The sequence below is a fragment of the Pseudorca crassidens genome, chromosome 16, assembly GCF_039906515.1.
Source record: "Pseudorca crassidens isolate mPseCra1 chromosome 16, mPseCra1.hap1, whole genome shotgun sequence".
NCBI lineage: Eukaryota > Metazoa > Chordata > Mammalia > Artiodactyla > Delphinidae > Pseudorca > Pseudorca crassidens.
In genome coordinates, this window is record NC_090311.1 from 47,316,317 (window position 1) to 47,332,593 (window position 16,277).

Consider the following 16,277-nt stretch of genomic DNA (forward strand, 5'->3'; position numbering starts at 1 on the left):
AGGTCAGACTGAAGACCAAGGAAGAGAGTATTTAGTTCAGAACTAGAATAAAGTAGTTATGAGAAGGAGGCGGCTGTACGAACATCTGGAATAAGGTCATTCCAGGCAGAAGGAATAGCTTATGCAAAGGCTCTGAGACAGGAATGACCTGGAGGTCTGAAGGACACAAAGATAATGGTTGTGCCTGGACGGTAGCTAATGAAGGGGAGTGTGGAATGGGAGGAGTTGTAGAGGGAGTCAGGGACTGCACCATGTGTGACCCTGTAGGTCTTGGTAATGTGCCGATTCCATCCTGGCTGCCACAGGAAGCCACTGGGCTGGGAGGGGTGGGAGGGTGAAGGGTGAAGCAGGAATGTGGCCTCATGTGGTCTGTACTTTATAGAGGTCACTTAGGTTGCTGGTGGAGATGGAGTGGAGCAGGTAAGGTGGCAGCGATTCAGGTGAGATACTGTGGCTTAGACTCAGGTTGTAGCCAAATAGGTGGTAAGTGGTCAGATTTGGGAGGTGACTGGGAGGTAGAGCCCGTGGGATGACTTTTGGATTAGATATGGGTGGGCGGAAGTAGCCCTTGATAGCGTGTAAACTTAAATGTTTGTGGAGCATTCGATGGAGATGTCTGTTAGGTAGTTGTTTGTGGAGAACTGGTGTGAGGTCAGGGCTGGAAAAAGCGAACTTGGAATTGTCAGCAAATAATGCCACTGAAAGCCATAAATTGCATGAGATCACCGCGGGAAGGAGTATAGAAAAAGTCAAGAAGAGGGCTGAGAAGTGAGCCATGTGACACCCCAACACTGAGCGGTCTGGTCCAAAGAAATGAGACAGCACATGAGACTGAGAAGGGGCCTGGGAAGTGGTCCAGGTAAGGGCAGAGTTCAGGGTAAACTCAACGTTTAAGTTGAGTAAATTCGTAAGGGACATTCTCAAGAAGGAGGAGGGACCAGTTATGCTGAATGTTGCTGAGAGTTAGAGTGAGATGAGGACAGAGAATTATCCTTTGGCTTTAGAAAGATGTAGGTCGCTAGAGATCCTAATCAGATCTCCTTCAGTGGAATGATGGAGACAGAAGCCTGGTTGGAGTGGGTACAAACGAGAAGGAGGGGATACAGAAATAGTGAGTACAGACGCTCATTTGAAGAACAGAGAAAAGGGGTGGATTGGTACCGACTTCGGTACCAAAGCAATATTTAGATTTTGCTCAGTGCGCACCGTGGATCCAGTAATCCTTAGCATTTCTTTCAATAGACACCTGTGCTCTCAGCAGACAAAGAATTCACCAGGGCAACAGGCACTGACTCAGAGCAGAGCCCCAGCCTAGATCAAGAGGACAGCCAGAGGGACAGTGCCTCCGCAGATGCAGGGGAAGGCCTGGGTCTCAGGCCAGAGTCTTTCCAACAGGCCACCGGAGAGGCACAATGGGACCAAAACACAGAGAGACCCTGGGCCACTTCCTTGACTCGTCCTCGGGATTCCTACCCTCATTTATTCAGACTTCACCAAGAAATGGATGCATCAACATTGGCTACCTCTTTGGAAAACGATATGAAGCAAAACTGCTATTCAGTTTGTGATATCAGGAGACTTGAAAGGTAAGGATCACCCCTTTGCAGACATACTATAAATTGTGTGCATGTCATTGCTAGAAATTACAATCAAGCAATTATTAACTATGCTCAGATGCTTGCTGGGCCAGGACTGTTCTGGGCATTGTAGGGGAGGAAGAAACAAGAGAAGCATGCGATCTGGAGCTGCTGTAACCACAACTTGTGAGCTTTTGGGAAAGCAAACCCCACCCAGAGGTCCTCCAGTATCCTTGGAGACTACAGATGGCAGGCCTTGGGGTTTCTTCCCCACATACAGACCTTTGTCCTGCATCCCTCATGGCCTCTTGAAGCACCATGGTAAGAAAGAGGTTCCCTTGTGTACGTCATTTCTATTGCAAATATAATGCTTTGTAATCAACACCAGCTTAAGAAAAAAACCCAAATCTGCATCTTCAAGACCAGACTGAGACATTCATTTCAATAGCCATTTGTTCTTTAACATAGTCTGCATTTTTGTGCTCATCCACCCCTGAGTATTTCCACTTCTCAGTCCTGTTCTGATGGAAAACAAATGCTTTCATTCAGTTTGATGAGTATTTTTACACATAGCCAGGGTACTTAGAAACCTGTTAGGAGCAGAGAGAGGGGTACACATACTGAGAGAGGGCGAGACATTGCTCCTAGGAGTGTGCTAACTAGATGCATGGGCACAAAGCAGACAAACGAGGAACAATGGTTTGTGTCTGACACTGTATAAACCCACTGATATTAAATAGCTCTTAATTGTTGGTCATCCTAGAAGACTGACAAGGGCAAATCTATAGGGACTAGTAGGTGACATGTACTATGAAGCGGCTGGAGTAATGCAATTAGGCAGGGTGAGATCCGTGACAGACAGGAGCCAGGCATATGTTTCCTAGAAGCATCCAGATACAATTTTTAAAGTATACTGTATTGTGCCAACTAAACAAAATCCAACTCCTCTGCGGAGGAGAACAGGGTGGGCAAGCATGTTCATCGGTGGTATTCATTTTCATTGCTTGAAAATGCATAAGCACGAGTGTATGTATAGTTCCTTACGTTTGCATTCTAGCCAGTAATTGATATACTTGATCAAATGATAAAGGAAATAACCTACAGAGATTTATCCAAGGACAGCTATTCGTATGATCTTGTAGGAAATATAAAAGGAGCGGTACTTCCCTGTAGACATGGGGCCACTCTTTTGGATTTTTAAAGGTTTTACTGATAGATAGTTTGGGGTGATGGACTGGATTATAAAGTGACTCTAGGATTAGGTATAAGCCTGGAGTTTGACTTGCCATGTGCCTTTAATATAATATAATTATTACTTATTAATAATAGTATTTAAACTAATTATTACTGTATGTTGTCACTGTCTCATTCATGGACTCACAGAAATTCAGGATTGTTCCGTGTAAAAATAGTCTCATCTAACTTCATATCCCATGCTGGGATCTGCTCTGTGACATCCCTGAAGTAGGGGGCCTGCTTTTACTTGAATATCTCCAGGGAGGCGGAAGTTGCTGCCTCTTGACGTGGCCCATTTTATCATCATGTAGCTGTTGATCAGGAAGTTCTTCTTTATACTGACGTGAAAATTGTCTTTCTCTATCTTCTACTCATAAATCCTGATATGTTTTCCTCCTGTTTTCGTCATTTCTTTTTTAAAAAAATAAGAAACACCACATCATTTTATATTTCTGAATCAAATTAAATCTGGCTTAGCATTCCTCCTTGCAAGGGTATACCAGATGTCCAAAATCTGCCATCCTTACAGGGGGCTGCCCCTTCCTAGAATTATACTAAGAGCTTCTTCAGAACATTCTGGTGGAGCCCCAGATCATCATTCCACCTTGGTTGTTGCCCTATGCTTGCTACCCAGGCCATGTGGCCCACGGAGTTACAGGGAGGCAGCCTTGCTATTCTCTGCCCCGACTCCCTCCATCACCAACTCCTCCCCCTTGTACTTACCTCCCACAGCCCTGGTGATGGCAGCGCTCTGCCTCTTCACATTTCCTTTTACTGTGTTTCACTTGTACTGCGTTTTCTCTCTTCCATTCAGGAACCTTTCTTTCTCTACAAAGGAAGGACTCAAACCATATTAGCTTCTCCTCCAGTGGGACCTTAGCTTGCACTTAAAGCACACATAGTTAGTGACTGCCCCCTACAGGAGGAAAAGCGTGGCACAGGCTCAACAATCCCTGGACACAGTTCCCCCAGCTCCTGGGTAGGGTCAGAATTAGGATTCCAAAGTGGGTTTGTGGTTCTTTGTGGTTCTCCCTGGAATATCCACAGCTCAGTTCTGAGGTGGCTGCCCCAGGTAACTGCCTCTTGTTTCTGGCATCCCTGAGTGAAGTTTTCTTTCTGCAGTGTAGATCAAAAAGAGTACTGACTTCTTGATCATACAGCCCTGGTTTCAGCTCTACCACTTACTAGTGTGTCTGGAGAGTTGTCTTCCCTGAGCTTGAGGCTTCTCAAATGTAAATGAAGACCCTGACAACTCCACAGGGTACTGTGCCCTTCAAAAGAAATAACGCATGCAGAGCACTAGTCCAGAGCCTGGCATGCAGCAGGAGCTCAAGTCAGTTTTCCTTCCCTTTCCTGAGCCATTTTCAGCTAAAAACAAGTCCCAATCAATTAAAATTCCCACCGAACTGGCAGATCTTACCATCTACGAGGTGGTTACTTCCTAGTCTAGTGGCTGCCGGCACCCCAGCAAACCCAGAGTGTTCATGGAGAAGACGAAGTTTTACTCTTCCTTCCCTGTTCTCTTCTTTTCCCACACTGTACACATACTACTACCATACGGTAGTAGATCTTTGTAAAACATGTAATAAAGCAGTACAGTACATTTTCATGGAGGAACACTGGAATTGTGTATCTTCCAGAGAGAGGACTTGGTACTTGGCTGGAGTTGCATCTTATGCAAGGTTAGTTTCTAAGGTAGGGCATAAGGTAAAATCATATCAAGTCACATTACCCTGAACATCACTTTGGGAGATGTGATGTTTTTCTCCGTTGGTATGGGAGGAGATTACCTTTTCTTTGGTTGAGCCTCAGATGAAGTCTGGTGACTTGCATTTATGGGCCATGCTGACTGCAAAATGCTTATCTTTAAATGCTAGCCTCGTAGGAATGAAGGGATGGCAGATTCAAGTTTCCCACTCACGTTCAATTCAGGGCTTAAACTCATTGAGTGAGAAGTGGTTGTTGCAGAGTGTTTAAGGTTATTTCTCTTCCCTTCCCTTCCTTCCTTCCTTTATCTCTGTCTCTGTCTCTCTCCCCTAGCATATATACTTATATTCCTGTAATTAAAATGCATCTATTTTCAGCAAGTATCATTTAGAGAAAGTGAGGATATAAGTCTTCATGGTTATTTAAGAATGCAAAATGAAACCAGGCCCTTGAAATGAACCTAAAGTTACTGTCTATGTTCTGGGGAGGGCAGTGTTCCTGGAATAGCAAAGATGCTTAGGAGATTAAGGGTCTAACTTAACTGCAGCTGACATGCCAGGTGTGACCTCAGAGTAGCTGGCCGAGGGTTGAATGAGCTGCTAGGTGAGCAGGGCTGTCGGTCCAACGGGAGGACACAGGGGACCCCTGTGAAGGCCTGCTCTGCCTTCACAGTGTGAAGTGTGACTGAGAGGAGTGAGTGGGACAGATGCCTGGCCAGGAGCGGCAGTGGTCTAACCCAGCAGAGCAGAGCCCGTGGCAGCCTGGGGCTGGGTGCTGCCTTCAGCTGGGTTCTCTCCGCAAGCTGACAGGCTCCCTGGGGACACCCCCATACACACCCACTCTCACGACTCCTAAATACTGAACTCCAGCTCAGGATTATCAACTGAACTTCACCCCCAGCGATCCCTGAACATCTCTACTTGATGTCTTAGAAACACTGCAAACAAAACCCCCCAGATGTTAAACTTGGCACCGGCAGGAAGTCCCAGTGGCACTCGCCAGGCTAATGGGGATGTGGGGCGGGCCTGGTGCTGGAGAGACGGGGAAGGCTGAGCCTCACATGAAGAGACACAAAACCCGACCTTGTTGTGAGCTTACCCGCAGTAAATAGGGCAATTACGATACCCGGTATTTCAGGCCTGAAATGCCGTCTACTCATTTGACTTGTCTTCCTGAAAGGTGAATGTGATGTTGGTGGCTCAAGTTTCTAAGGAACAGCTCTCCTGGGACGTTGGGGCTGGTGTCTTCCACTCAGCAAGCAGAGGCTTCGCGATGATTTCACTGACCCCAGAGCTGAACCGGGATTCCTTTCCTTAAAAGCAGTCGCTGAAGAATTGCAGGATCTGGTGGGAGGCCTAGTGCCAGGGCCCTGCCAGCTTGTGTGGAGGAGGCAGCTGGGCGCACCTGAGGAGACCCAGGTGGGGTCTCCAGATTCTCCTCTAAGTACCATCTGTCTACAGGAGGCTCCTTTTGTCAGACAGCTTGGGAGGGAGAGAATGAGGGCAGGGAGGAGCCGAGCTCATAAAATGTATCCAGGGGTAAACAGAGAGCTCGGAGCACTCTGATCCCTTCAGGTTCTAGATGGAGCCCTACTGCATTATCCCCAGGTCCTGAGCTGGCCTTGAGCCCTGGGGGAAGGACTCTCACTCTCTACCTGGCGTGTCCACACGCCAAAACATCTTATCAAATTCTCCAAATCTCCAAGTCTCACCCCTTCCGTGAAATAGGCTCTGCCTGGTGGGCTCTCTCGGGCCTTTCTGGACCTCTGCTTGCCTCACATCCTTTTCTCCATGCCCACAAGCAAACTCCAGGTCAGAGCTCCAAGAGCAGCCTGGTGGCCTGGGTGGAAGGGTGGTTGGAAGGGCAGTTATTCTCCCTGAGATAATGGCCAAGATGCCACCCTGGAGACCACTGAGCCCCCTCTGGACACCCAACAGCCTTGCCTCTTGCCTCTCAGGCTGATGGCCTCCCTGGCTCTCTTTCCGGGCAGAGCTAGTAGCTGGAGCCCCAAATCCAACCTGGAGAGCAAGGAGCTTATTACAAAGGTTGGAGGAGCACGGAAGCGGGAGGTGAGGCATGGCCAGCCAGGCGCTGCAGTGTTGCCACCTGCTTCTCCGCAGCGAGGGAAGGAGAGAGTTGCTGCTGGGGGGCGGGGGAGCAGCGGCAGGGTGGGCCTGGGCACCAGCTGGATTTCCTGTCCTTTGACAAAACTGCCATGGTATTCCCTCCCTATGTTTATAAGAAAACACATTTTCTGCACAATTTGGTCAAATACTTTAAGGTGTTAAATCAATTTTTCCTTAAAGAGCTTAGCAATTTTAAGAGATTGTTTTCTTAAAGTGAATGTTCCTCTTTAGTCTTTATGCATGTGGTCTTCTTTTTAAACACATGTGCGTGTGTATTTACAGGAAATGCCCATTTACATGAACTCTGTATCTCTCATGAGCAGAAATGATGTCTCTTTGACAGCAAACTCAGGTTGGAACCAACACTCCAGCCCTACTGGGGGGGAGGGCCAGCTACATGGGTGTTTGGGGGCTTGTAGCTATAAGGAGGTACCAGCGCTGATTTTAAGGGAAAGATGTATTGCAGGAAAGGGAAACGGAGGGAAGGGGCACTGACAAAGCCACCCTATTGATTTGGGGATGGGGAAGGAGGCTGATAAACAAGGATCCATGTACTTGGTACAAAGCTCAACCTATGTGCATTTCTTTTAGATTCTCCTACTCATCTTCTCTAACTAGATTCTCGACAGATATTTTCTGAGTACCCTGTCTGCATGTTGGAAGCACTGTGCCCAATGCTCTGTCATCTTCACGGACTGCTCTTTCTAATCAAAAACGTGTGTAGTGACTTTCGGCAGCCCCTCGAAGGCTTATTCTCTCCCTGTTGCTTCTGCATCTTCGTTGCCAACCAATGAGCTTCACCGTTCATCTGCTTCCTATGTCACACAGGGAGTAAATGTCACTCCAGCTGGCTGCTTCTCCAAATAGACACCGTTTCAGTGCTCTGTAAAGGACCTGATATTTGGGCAAAGTGCTTTGAAGGTCACCTGCTTGAGCTGTTCCCAGCCTCTTGCTTTGGCCCTTTCCATCTAATTCCTCTGTCGAAATAGCAAACGTAATCATAGTAGTAATCATGACATCTTCCATTTACTGAGAACTTACCCTGTACCAGGAGCCATGGGTGGCTGTATCAGAATTATTTAATGTAAGCATCCCAATGCTCCTATAAGTTTCTTAACCTTCCCATTTTTCAGATGAAAAAACTGAGGTTCTAGAGAAGTTAATAAACTTGCCTGAGGTCTGACTGTCTTCCCATAGGAAGCGTCAGGACTAAAACTGGGTCATAGCTCTGCTTTTGATCCGTGTCCCCTGGCAAGTTCCCGCATTGTCTTCTGGACTCGGTAAGGAGCTCCCCCTGCTCCCATAAGGCTCTGCGCTGCCTCTACCATAGCACTTACTACCTGATTCTAACATTTGTTCACTGCTCGCTCTTCCCATTAAATCAGGGGCTCCTCCAGGTCAAGGGCCATGCCGTATTCACTGTTCACCTCCTGACCCCAGAGCAGTCTCTGGCAAGAACTGTTTCAAGCCTGGCTGGCTTGCCTGTGATGTGTCACGATGAGCATCCTGAAAGCAAGGGAAGGTGGGGAGAGGAATTTCTGATCAATACCGGAAGACACGTGGGTTTCTGTTTTCTAGTCCTGAATTGTACAGTGATGATGATGAAGGTGACATATGCCATCTACCTGAAGCCCCTTCTCTCACCTTGGAGGATGAAGCATATCCTACTATCAGCTCTACGTTGGAAGACCAGCTACCCTGTGGAGAATGTTTGAAGGCAGATTCAGGGACCATTCCTTTACCGCAGTTCTGTTCTCGGGGTACTTTCTCAGAGTCTTTGCCTCCAGAAGAGTCCCGTGAGAGTGACAGCGAGTGGGAAGAACTTGAGGAGGCTGAGGACCCAGACGATGGCACCCTCAGGTGGGTATCACGCTGTCTGGGTGGAATGAGGCTGGGCTGAGTTCTTCTAGTGGGGCTCAGCATCTCCACTTCGGCTGGGTGATGGTCTACACGCATCACCATGTTCCCCTTGCATTCCCTCTTTGGGTCATACCTCCTCACGGCACTTATCATGGTACATGGTCCATGGCAACGACCCTATGAGGTACGGTTATTGTCATTCCCGTTTTACAGATGACACATTTAGGACTTTCCCAGGGTCATATAGTAAGTGACAGATAAGTAAGGGACAGTCAGAATTCAACCCCAGGTCTCCCACTCCATGGACCCCCTGCTCAGTGCTCTCCTCTGCAGCCTCCTGCATGTGGCTGGGCCCACCATCTCTCCTCGGGCCTCTCTCTTTCGGTGGGTTGCTGGTAAGGTTCTGATTCCTACTTTGTCTGCTCCTGACTGCCCTTGGGCTAAATGTATTGCAGAGAAGAGTCTTGGTATCATGTAACGTGGCCCTTCTCAACAGCCCCTGTGCCTCAACACAGTGAACGCTTTCTTGATCAAGAAATCAAACTGTTGACACAAGGTGCTGCCGGAAGCTGGGACTGGGTGACCAGGCTGGAGTCAGATCACACTGATGAAGACGTGGGAGGAATAAGTGTAATAAAAACCGTCAGACTTCAAGTAGAGAGGGTTAAACTCTTCACCAGTTGGTAAAGCACGCAGCATTCTGTTAAAGTGCCTACAACATAGATAGTTCCAATATTTGAAAAATGCTCAGTATTCAAGAAACTTTCAGATAAATACATTTTCAAGACACATTGAAACTTACCAAGGCACTGGCTGTGAAGGTTTAGGTATAATTGAAACACTCATTCACTTTCATTTCATTGTGTCCCAGCTACATTTTCATCACAAATGATTGAACTGGACTCTTAAAGGACAGTGGCAGGCAAGTTGATAAGGTGGGTGGATATTTGAAATTCAAATATGACGAAAGCGCTGGTTCTTATCTGAAATAGGAAGCAACACGTTGATAGAGGAGATGACATGGAGGCTTTGAAGACCCTGTATGCCATTAATGGGGAAGTCAGACACTCTGACAACTTTGGGAATGATGTATTACAGATTCACAAAAGTGTGCAGCGAGCAGGGAGCAGCTTATATGTGGAGGGCAATCTTCCCAGAGGGGGCTCCTTAGGGCTGGGGAGCTAAAAGAAGATAGGGTAAGCAAAGCTTTGGGGATCCACAGGGCAGTAATTAAGGCCTATAAGTGTTAGTACTTATGAAATGTCCCAGGAGATCTGCAGTGCCATGGGGGGAGGCGGCAGAGAGCAGAGTAGTGAGAGCAGGGCTCCAAGCCAGACTTCACCACTCACTAGCTAAATGACCAGCAGCAAGTGACTGTTAAACCATCTAAGACTCAGCTAACTGACTGCCAAGTGGAGATAACGAAATCCATCTCATGCTGTTCCTGGGAGGGTTAGATGACAACACGGCTCACGTGTTTAGCACACTGTGTGGCATGTAGTCATAACTCAAACAGTGTTAGCTACTTTTAATCATAAAGGAGGAAATTACTGCAGTGAGATGATGCAACCTTATTAACGCATTCAATGCCGTCGTTTTTTTCCCCATGTAGACAGAGGACTGGTGCCCTAACATGGGGTGTGGGGTGGATGAGGAGAAGTACTGGTTTACGGCAAAGGTGTCAGGATCCAGGGTGGATGGAATAGCCCTCAGCTATGGATGACGGCTTGGGACGTAGTTAGGCTGAGTCCTGTCACAGTCACTTACCTTCCCTGCTGACAGAAGGCGGGCCTACACGTGTGGGTGCTCAAGGTGTGAGTTCTCAGACTGGGCTCCATGGAGCTGCCCACAGATGTGCCTCAAGGCACCTGGGGAGCTCTACAGTTAGAATGTTGACTTGCTGCTTCTTTTGGAAAAAGCATCTCTTAACAGTCTCCAAGTTCTCTAGGAGAACAAATCCCCCAAAGTTAAGGGCCTCTGTTGTATATATTCTCTCTTTCATCCTGGAAGTACAGAGAAGTTTTGGAGGGTATAAGAGCACTTTGCTTATGGATGGAGTCATGCATCCTTTAAAACTGTATAACAAATTATTTTATTTGGTCCTTTTAGATATTGAGACAGTAATAGTATATAGGTAGTGTCTATAAATGATTTAATTTAATCCTCATTTCAACTTTGAGCAGTATTCTTATTCCTCTTTTATAAACGGGGCTTGGAAGGTTTATTTAATTTGTCCAAGATCATACAGCTAGCAGGGGCAGATTCACACTGCTGCTATCTGATTCCACTTTTGGTACATTTTTACATTTCCCCTAGAATGTGCCTGTCCACTTAGACTTGTGTAACACACATGTCTTTCCATCACGTGTCATGAGTCCTACTATTTCTCTCTTATGAGGCTAAAACAACCCCTGCTGTCCAGTGGGATTAAGAAGGCAACTGAACTGTTCTGTTTAGGGAAGGCTGCTGGCCAAATGGCAAGGCGACCCAGTAAAAGCTGCTTACTGTTTTAGGTGAACAGAGAAAGTGGGACAGTCTCCCAAGGCAGAACCTGAGGGTTTCTGCCTGGACATCGTTCTGACTGTGATCACATGGAAGAGCCCTCAGATGTTGGTCCAAAGAAGGTACCTACATACTCCACAATAAGGAAAGAGGCCAGTGGGGCCCTGAGAAGGTGACCTGGGATGGAGTGTCTGGCCCAGTTGTTAAGAAGTAACTTCAAAAAAATCATGCCTGTCACTTCTGAAACTCATTTTGAATAGTGGTCGCGACCCCTCTTCAGTTCTGGGGTTTATGTTGAATAAAGCTCTGTGTGTGTAAGTGTGTGCATGTGTGTGCACGTGTCCTTGCATACTTACAGGGGCTTCACCTGGTGAAAGAATTTGAGAATCAACCTCCTACATCAAGATAAGCCAGGACAGGGTGCGGTCTTGCTGGTGCACTGGTCACACTTTCTGGGACAGATGCCTTGTTCCAGTTGGCACTTTTGGGTCCTCCATTGGTTGAAGGAGTTTCCATGGTTTTCAAAGTGCCCCCAGTTCCCTCGAGGGAATCTGCTGAGAGACTTGGCTCAAAGGCCACGGGAGTAATGTGTTTTGTCATCTTTCTATGTTCTTCCTATGCAACTCCAAATGGTTATACATTCTTTTAAAAGCATTTTCCTTTTGGGTTCTAATTCTAAAAATTATATGAAAGAAAAACAAGATGGGAACATCTAAGAAAAAGGAAGAGTGAAGTGGAAGATCCAGCATTATCAGATATTAGGACATATAGCCACCACCATAACAAAAAAAACTAAAAAGCTAAAGGTTGGAGTTATTAAGTGTACAAAAGAAATAGACCTGGAGGACCACAGTGTGAGCCAAGGAACACTCAGTGCTATATAACGGGGGACGTATGGCAATCAGTCTCACTGTGGGGGAGGGAGCCCAACTTCATAGATCGAACTAAGATAGATGGAAAAGATGACTTAGATTCAAAGTCACGTCATCTACTAAAATTACATACAGCTTGATTAAATAAAAAAGCATAGGAAAACTGGTGGAAAATATATTCTAGTTTTATCAGATATACAGAGGAGTCATAACTTCCTCTGGCTGCCAGCAATAGACAGAGTATAACAAAGAAGAACTACAGTGTTGGCAATATTGAAAAAGTTAAAACTTCTGTACAGTAGCAGTGACAAAATTAATGTAAAAATAGCAGTGGGGTTTCCGTGTACCTCTGGGACCGTGGTCGCCGCCCTGCGGGGAGCCCCAGGACATCATGCGCTCCCAGGTTTTTTTTTTTTTTTTGGGCTCCCAGTTGTTTTTCAACCTTGAAGTCTTCTACAATCAAAGCAAAGAGAAGATTTGTGGATGTTGAATATGTAAGGAGCTGAAGAGAGAGAGATTGAAAGAGAGATTTGTCCAGGTTGGGTGAACAAGTCTGCTCCAGAGCAGGATGGCTCTGAAATTGATTTGCCAGGGATAGCATCAAAGAGATCCCAAGAGGATGAATACCAGGATCCTACATTTGAAGAAAAATATTTATGTGAGAGCATGAAGGAAAACCCTCCCAGAGAGGTTCCTGGACCATGACTTTTCCAAGAAGGTTTTGGGGGAATAACTTTCATCCACAAAGAAGCACCTCCAGAAATGAGTAGACAAGAATATAATTTTGAGAGAAGCCTGCTTTGGATCTCAAGTCTTGTTACACATCTCAGGGTTTCTACAGAAGAGAGCTTACATCAGTGGGAGAAAAGTAGCGTACACACCAATGAGATTTCAGACCAAAGTAAATGTCCGACGCTCTCTACACAGAAAAAATCTTGGAAATGTAGTGAATGTGGAAAAGCTTTTAATCAGAACTCATCCTTTACCCAGCATCAGATAACTCATATGAGACCCTACATGTGAGGAATGTGGGAAAATTTTTAGTCGTAGTTCATTCCTTGTTCGACATCAAAGAATTCATACCGGAGTGAAACCATATGGATGTGAGCAGTGTGGGAAAACATTTCGATGTCAATCATTTCTTACTCAGCATCAGAGAATCCATACTGGAGAGAAACCATATAAATGTAATGACTGTGGGAATTCCTTCCGCAATCATTCACATCTCACTGAACACCAGAGAATTCACACTGGAGAGAAACCTTATAAATGTAATAGATGTGGGAAGGTGTTCAGTCAGAACACACACCTCATTCATCATCAGAGAATCCACACTGGTGAGAAACCTCATTTATGCAACGAATAAAAGTGGCTCTTCTTTTCGTAAACACTCAAATCTTACACAACATCACAGAATTCAGGTATTGTAGAACTTAAAATACACATACAAATGAGTACAAGAAAAACAAAAGAAATCTGAACAAGAGGGATGGATTTCATCAATGTCAATATCCTGGTTGTGATGTTGTACTAGTTTTGTAAGATGTTACCACTGTGGGCAAACTGAGTGAAGGGTACAGGGAATCATCTGTATTCGTTTATATAACTGTATGTGAATCTATAATTATCTCAAAATAAAAAAGTTTAATTTTGGAAAGTGGTCTTCCCAACTCTGCTTTAACCAGGCCGTGGCTGTTCACATATTGGCAGGGCGGGTTCTACAGAAAGTTACAGATCCATCCACCACGAGCGCAGAGTGAGGGTGCTCAGCCTTGACTACCAACTGTCTGAATCAAACATGATTCTCCAACAGCCCATATACATAGTCAGTGCCATCACTGTGGTACTTGTAGTATTTAAAAAAAATTTATTAATATATAGTTGATTTACAATGTGTTAGTTTCATATGTTATACATATACATATGTATAACATTTTTAGATTCTTCTCCATTATAGGTTATTGCAAAATATTGAGCCTTTCCCCAAATTCTGTATTAGGACACTCTATGTCTACAACTCGAAGGTAGAGACCGTTGCCAGTCCTGGTCCTTTTGGATTTCTGTTTCTCAACCAGGCTTTCCTTCACTGGAATTTTCAAATTTCCTTTAATCATTTTGAAATGGGAGGCCCAGTGTCTACCTGTGTTGTTGAGGATACAATCCTTTTCCTAAAGTACTTCTCAACGAGAAGTTGGAAGTCTTAACTACCCCTGTGGGCAGAGGCCACTCTTCATTGAAGAGCTTTGTCAGAGCCTGGTGGGTTTGAAACTCTGTGCCAAGCACTCTGTGTTTAACCCCACCACAGGCTTGTGGGGTAGGTATTTGTGGTGGAGTGGGACCATGTGATTTGTTCTGACCAAAAATTTGTGAGCAGAAGTAATGCATACCATATCCATACTAACTGTAGACACATCCAGACATTTAATTGCAGGTGCTGAACCCTCTAGAGATCTCTATCCCCATCGGCCACAGTGATCACAGGGTGTGGGATGGGGAGTGCTCCATCAGTCTGCGGGTTGAAGTCAGGGATCACAGAGCAGAGCTTCCAGCTGACCCGCATTGGAGATGCACTGAGAGCATGAATCAAACCTTTACTGCTCTAAGTGACTAAGATTTGATGGTTGGTTTATTACAGCAGCATAACCTAGCTTATTCTGACTCATACATTCTTAGGGTCATTTTTATATATGAGGGAACTGAGACCCAGGGAAATTTAATATTTGTCTGAGGTCACAAGTAAATAGTGATGCTGAAAAAAAACCCAGGTCATTTGGAATAAAGCCGCCCCTTGCCACTGAGCCTCTGAGTTGGGCAGAGGGGCTGCTGGCCTGGCCTGGCCAGCCTGATTTCTCAGAGGATTTCTCAGTGTGGATTGACACTGGTTCTTTTCATAAAAAAATAAAATCACAATTAAATCTCTTAATCACAACGCCTCCCTAAGAACTTGGCAAACCAAGGAGAATGTGTGGCTTTCAAGACTGTATTAGAAAGACTTTGAGAAATAAGAAAACAAGTCAGAAATTCTCTATTCTTTTTTTTAACAGCAATTTAAAAAAATAAATTTTATTTATCTATCTATCTATCTATTTATGGCTGCGTTGGGTCTTCGTTGTTGCGCGCGGGCTTTCTCTAGTTGTGGCGAGTGGGGGCTACTCTTCGTTGCGGTGCGCAGGCTTCTCGTTGCAGTGGCTTGTTTTGTTGTGGAGCACGGGCTCTAGGTGCATGGGCTTCAGTAGCTGTGGCACACGGGCTCAGTAGTTGTAGCACACGGGTTTAGTTGCTCAGCAGCATGTGGGATCTTCCCGGACCAGGGCTCGAACCCGTGTCCCCTGCATTGGCAGGTGGATTCTTAACCACTGTGCCACCAGGGAAGCTCCAGATATTCTTTATTCTGATTGGAAGATCCTCTGAACATTGCTTATTAATGCTCTCAGCTCACACCAAAGAAGTCTCTACTCTCACCACGCCTCTCCACATTGCAGCCAAAAACAGCATGCTAAGGGCCAAACATGTACTCCCTTGATTAATACCATTTGATGGCTAATCCTATAGGATAGCATTAAAATTTCTCAGCATAGTGTGCAAAACACTGCAGGATGTGGCTAGAACTTGGTTCTCCGATTGCAATCCCATCTCTGACCATCCCTCAAACTCTCTCTTCCTCATGCAGTCATATGGGGCTCCTAGAATATGCCACGCTTTCTCGTGCTCCTTCTTGTGCTGCTCTGTGCCCTACACGCCCATATAGGCCACTCTCCCTTCTTCATTCAGTTAACGCCTACTCATGCTTTAAGAGTAACCTCCCCTGGCAAGCCAGGAGCACTGGTGATCACCCATCCATAGCCTGTGAGGGATTAGAGGGTAAGGAGGCCAGGAATGGAAGATTCCTCTGAGTTGTTGGAATGCCATGGCATTTTCCCTTCCACACCTGTTTCCCAGCCCTGGGGAGGAGAGGGGAGAGGGAAGGCAGTGCTTCTTCTCCTTCGATACCTCTGCATGCATAACAGGAACTTCAGGAGAATAACTTATAAGGCTTGATATGTGTCTCCAGCAATTTGGGGGGACACAAGGGCTTGGTGTCTGACCCATGCCCAAGCCAGCGAAAGGTGAAAGGAGATGGCTGAAACAACATGATTGGTGGGAGAACGAAGAGGAAGAGGACTGCCCAGGACTGTAACTGCTGCTACCCTTGGTAGGGGAAGGACGTGGAAGCCCTTCTTAGAACCAAGTGGATCTACAGGTGGGGCACCATCTGGAACTGCCCTAAAACAAGCAGAAGGGACATGGACCCAAACAAAGAGAGGCTCAGAGCTTCAGATCACAGAGGGTGGACTGGGGAGAATCACGGAAAGGCACCCTCCTGTGGCTGATGAAGGACCCGAAGGTGGCCCTTCCTC

At 46.0% G+C, this 16,277-nt stretch overlaps 1 protein-coding gene and 1 pseudogene across 2 annotated transcripts in view; both read left to right on the plus strand.

Moving 5' to 3' along the window:
- Positions 1-12,396, plus strand: part of FRMPD2 (FERM and PDZ domain containing 2) — an 83,662-nt gene extending 71,266 nt beyond the window's left edge. Inside the window, exons 5-7 of one of the 2 annotated variants that reach the window (XM_067710265.1) lie at positions 1,243-1,586; positions 8,225-8,506; positions 11,020-12,396. In XM_067710265.1, coding sequence (XP_067566366.1) covers positions 1,243-1,586; positions 8,225-8,506; positions 11,020-11,023 — 630 coding nt within the window. In that variant the 3' untranslated portion in view covers positions 11,024-12,396. Of the gene's footprint in view, positions 1-1,242; positions 1,587-7,237; positions 8,507-11,019 lie in introns of those variants that run through there. The other variant, XM_067710264.1, reaches the window with a different exon arrangement.
- LOC137209089 (zinc finger protein 502 pseudogene) lies at positions 12,364-13,310 on the plus strand (annotated as a pseudogene).
- Positions 13,311-16,277: the final 2,967 nt, after the last annotated feature.